Source organism: Apaloderma vittatum, unplaced genomic scaffold (assembly GCF_000703405.1).
Source record: "Apaloderma vittatum isolate BGI_N311 unplaced genomic scaffold, ASM70340v1 scaffold3764, whole genome shotgun sequence".
NCBI lineage: Eukaryota > Metazoa > Chordata > Aves > Trogoniformes > Trogonidae > Apaloderma > Apaloderma vittatum.
The window spans coordinates 16,834-21,577 of NW_009711945.1; the positions used below are offsets into that span (position 1 = coordinate 16,834).

A 4,744-nucleotide genomic window follows, 5' to 3' on the forward strand; every position below is an offset into this window, starting at 1 on the left:
AGCCCCAAACTGGACACAGGGTTCCAGGGGTGGTTATGCACTATAAGAAGCAAAGGCCACCGAAGGTTCCTTCGCACTCTTCAGAAGATTCAGAATTAATCTGAACTCAGCAGCTGGTCAAACAGCACAGCCAAGATTTCCACCTCGTATTCTTAGCTTGCAAGGGGTGCCAGTCACCCCGCTTGCCCCCCCTCAGCTTACCTGTCTGCACGCGTAGTCGCACTGGTCACACTTGAAGCGCTTCTCGTTCTTGTGGGACTTTTGATGCTGGATGAGGGCATACCGCTCGTGAAACACGGCGTCGCAGTAGCGACACTTCTTGCCCTGCTCGATGTAGGAATGCTGCTTTCGCAAATGGACACCTGGGAGCAAAAAGAACCCGAGGCTTTCATCTCCGTGGCTTCCCAAGCTTTAAAGTTCAGCCCACAGTCCCCTCTGTGATCCTTCCTCCCTGTGCTCCTGAGCTCAAGCCAAAAAAACCTGAAATGGTTCATTTAGGATTCAACTACAAGACTCCTAAGAGCAACTAGAACAAATTCTAGACAGAAAGGTATTGGAGGAAAACTCCTTTTTCCCCATGGGATTCTAGAATTGGTTATTAGTCACAGCCTGCACCAACACAGCGCATTCGGTAACGTACAACTGTCAAAACTAAAGCTTCTTGTAGACTGTTATGTTTTAAGACTACTCCAAAACACCTGGACACAGTCAAAAACCAGGGAATACACCGGGGGAAAACAGGATTTTCTGCAAGATTAGAGGTCAGAGTGACAGGGCCAGAAGGCACCAGGGATACCAGCAGATAATCCCCGACAGAGGTTTTAGTCGCTTCTTTAGAACTCTCCAACCAAGAGCGTACCGCAGCTGCGCGAGGTAGCTTAGGGCAGCCCAAACAATTATTACAAGAAAAATTTTTCAGAGCGAGCATCATTTTCGGTCCCGTTGTAAAGCAGCTCGTCTGCTCCTGCCATCCTCTTCAGCTGCCTCTCGCTGCAGCGCTTCCCACTTGTCTGAACTGGAAGGGAGCCTGCCTTCCCATGACTTGGGTGACATTCTGTTTTAAAGACAGAAAGTTCTGCCAAATCGAGGCTTCTTCCTTCTCCTCAGCTGCTCTGAGCACGATCTTATTTTTTTGCCTTCTCGTAGAACGCAAGAAAAAAAAAGAAAAGAAGAGCTTCCCTGCCAGAATCACACTGGGGACTGCTCACCGGATCAAGCCTCTCCTACTGCAAGGACTTGGGGATTTTGTGACAATCTCTCCTGCCCTGCCTGTGGCGCATAGCTCCAACACTGGAAAATTAAAATTGGTCTAATTCGAACCTTTGAGCTCGACGGAAATATCTCTGTGTGAAATTTAGTGGCCTCTGAGGAGGGTCAAGCCAAGCAACTTCTGTTTAGGCTCTGATCCACCTGTGGATCCTGTCAGTCCAAGTTCACCAACTGCCTCAAAACACTAACTTGCCTTGTCTGCTTGGAAAATAGCCTCAATTTTCAAATAATAAAAGCCATCTGAAAATTCTTATAGTCTGCAGTGCCTGCTGTCAGCTACAAGTGCGTATCGCCATCACCAGCCACGCAACTAAGTCCGGGCTTCACGTTACTAGAAATATTAGGTTAAAAATAATAATAAAAAAAAAGCAGTTGGATTATGTCAACTCTTAATTTTGGGAAGAGTTTTGTAGAATCTTCACCGAACGGCCGCTTTTGTGAGGTACGTACCCAAGTCGCTCTTCCTGGCTATAACGGTATCACAGTGAGGACAGTGAAATTTGGCCACGTTCTCCGTGTGCTTCTGCAGAATGTGCATCTTCATGGTGCCGCTCTGAGTGAAGCGAGCGTGGCAGATGTAACATTCATATGGCTTCTCTCCTTCAGGAGCAGAAGGAAATAGGAAAAAAAAAAAAAAGAGAAGCACAAGTACTTTTATTAAAAAGAAATCTCACCAAGAAGCCCCAAATAAAGCCCAGAAATTTGCAACAGCCAGTTGATAGAAACTTTAGAAAGATCTCAAATGTCTTTTTCTCAACAACTTTTAGCTCGTGTGCTTCTTTCTACAGAGAGATTCGGGTTCAATTTTTAAGCAAATGAGTTAAATTATGATCTTTACTCCAAGAATCTCGTAGAAGACTTCCACACAGGCTGCCAAAAGACAAGTGGAATGAGATTTGGTTTTGAAATTAATTAATTTGGCACTCCAGTGCTAAACTCATCCTTCTTTCTATTGAAGAAAGAATTTTGGATCGCTGTGAACTAACATGCATGAGACATTTGTGCAACCACACTCAACTGTAAATGGCTACAATTTCCAACTGGAAATAGAACATTGGTACCAGAAGATGTTTCTTTTGTTCATATTAGAATCACCTCAAACTGGAAAAGAGAATCTTCTAAGCTCAGGAATTACTATCAGGGCATGAATTTACTAGAGGTGACAGTTCATGGTGCATTCTCTACAGATTTCCTAAAGGTTTTGTATTCAACTCGAGAGCAACATTTCTTTTGCTGTTTAAGTGTCAGCACACGTGGCAAACAGCCTCAGCCACTAAAAATCCACCCCAGCGGCAATACCAGAGTGGGTCCTCATGTGCCTCTTCAGTTTGTAGGTGTCCCTGCTGGCGTAGCTGCACAAGCTGCACTGGAACGGACGCTCTCCGGTGTGAGAACGGATGTGGCGTTTCAATTTGCTAACCTGGAAGTAAAAGGCAAGCGTCAAGTCAGCGCAGATTGCCAGAAGGACAAGCAATCAGTCAAGAGTTTCAAGGCAGGCTATTTTTATCTCGCCGCCAACCCACACCAAGGGCGCTTCAACGTCGATTTTCAGCCGCGCATCACGACTCGCTGCTGCCCGCCCGACCTCAGCCGAGGACCAACTTGGTTTTTCTGTCCTAATTCACGTCATGAAAACGACCGCGATAAGATTTATTCAGCGCTTAAGCCACAGGGCCTGGAATTACAGCACTGCAGCCACAGTGTGGGTAGGGAAAAAAAGAAAAAAGACCCCAAACCCCTACTCAAGCTCACTCCCTGCAGCCTTCTTCCACTGCAGACACTCCCCTTCTAAAAATCACGTCATTCGCCATCTTGCAATTTCCTACCGGGCCACACAAAAGCTGTTCTCTAGCAACACTGCACAGAGAAGCTTAATTTGCTCGAGCAGATTAGACACCGAGCCGGGCGTCAGGAAAGCTGCTTTTCCCCAATACTGAGGCAAGGGCTCGTTAGGTTTGGCTACAGCCACCTTACAGGCAAGACCAGGCACCAAAAACCTGAAGAAACGATGACAACTGTTTTCTCCAGACCTCACCTAGGATTTTTCTGTGCCTCAACGCTCTCCAACTGTTTTCTCCCTAACTGTGGAACCCCCACCATTCGTTTCCGTGAGCAGATCGGATTTATAACTTTTTTTTCCCCCCACTTGGCGCCTTTTAAGCGAACGGCCAAAGAGGAAATGCCCAAGAACAGAGTTTCCAACAGATGGTGAATGAGCTCTGAAGCGTAAAAGGAAGGAACAATTCACTAACGTTACCTCCACGCTAGCGTAATCACACATTGAACATTTGAATGGTTTCTCATGGGTGTGTTTGTAGCGGCGATGTCGAACCAATTCTCCGCTGGTCACAAAGGCCATGTCGCAGTCTGGGCACTTGTGAGGGCGAGTACCTAAGAGTTCGCAGCAAAACAGGAAGGCAACAACGTTCAGATTTAGTGACAAAAGAAAAGAGAGGAGTTTTTTGGGGCATCTGTTCATTTATTTAATTTTTTTTTAAAGAGTGAAATAAAAACATTGCTTTCACGTCCTGAAAGATCAGATCAGAGCAGTAAAGAATATACAAATGTCACAACTTTTGCGTAACTAACGGACTGAACATCTCAGCAAATATTCTTTCAGTGAGGAATTTTTTGCTATCACTTGATTGTTTACGAATTTCAAACCATCCAATTAGACACAGAGAAAATGAGGCATATAAATTATATTTTTTTTTTGGCAGAAAGGTCACAACAAGCACGGAGTTTACTTCCACTTCTGTTACCTGTAGTTTTATACCAGAAACTTCAGTAAGGAGCAACAGCAATGTGCTACAGTTCCTAGCCACAGGTCCAGTTCATAATTTAATTTCTTGGAGTTTTTTGTTATTTTCAACTCCCTCAAGATATTTAGCTTCGGTCTCACTCTCTGCTTACTTTTCTGCAAGCAGCAGCGGCGACACAAAGCTTTGAACCCAAGGACTAATACCCAAGAAAACTGGAGGAACGTTTCTCTAACTCCAGGTCATTTCAAATCAAGCCCGGGATGGATTTTACACCGGCGCACAGGGCAAGGTCCGCATCTGACCTGGCCAGGAAGAAAACAACCGTGTTTGTATCAGGAAAAAAAAAAAAAAAAAAATCAGCGCCACCTGGTTACTTCCTTTTCAGCTTGTTCTGCAAAGAGGAGTTAAGATTCAAGATAGATCCAACCTGGTTTTCTATCTAAGGACAGAGTAGATCCTACCAAAAAACCCCCAAACCCCACGACGTGTGGCAAAGCAAAGAGCACCTGTGTGAGTGTTGAGGTGGTTCCTCAGCAACGTGACCGTCCGGAACGCTCTGCCGCAGAGGTGGCACTTGTGCGGCCTTTCGTCGGTGTGGCTCTTCATGTGACGGTCCAAGTTGGAACGACGCGGACAAGTGTAACTGCACAGTTCGCACTGGAATGTCTTCTTTACACCTAGCCACGAAGGAAACCGTCGTTAATCTGCGGTCT

General features: G+C 45.6%; 1 protein-coding gene across 1 annotated transcript in view; it reads right to left on the reverse strand.

The window, feature by feature from the left end:
- LOC104272720 (transcriptional repressor CTCF-like) overlaps window positions 1-4,744 on the reverse strand; it is a 16,611-nt gene that overhangs the window by 3,569 nt on the left and 8,298 nt on the right. Inside the window, 5 exon segments of the mRNA XM_009867792.1 lie at window positions 202-362; window positions 1,720-1,869; window positions 2,569-2,689; window positions 3,527-3,660; window positions 4,538-4,708. Of these exon segments, the coding sequence (XP_009866094.1) occupies window positions 202-362; window positions 1,720-1,869; window positions 2,569-2,689; window positions 3,527-3,660; window positions 4,538-4,708 (737 nt within the window).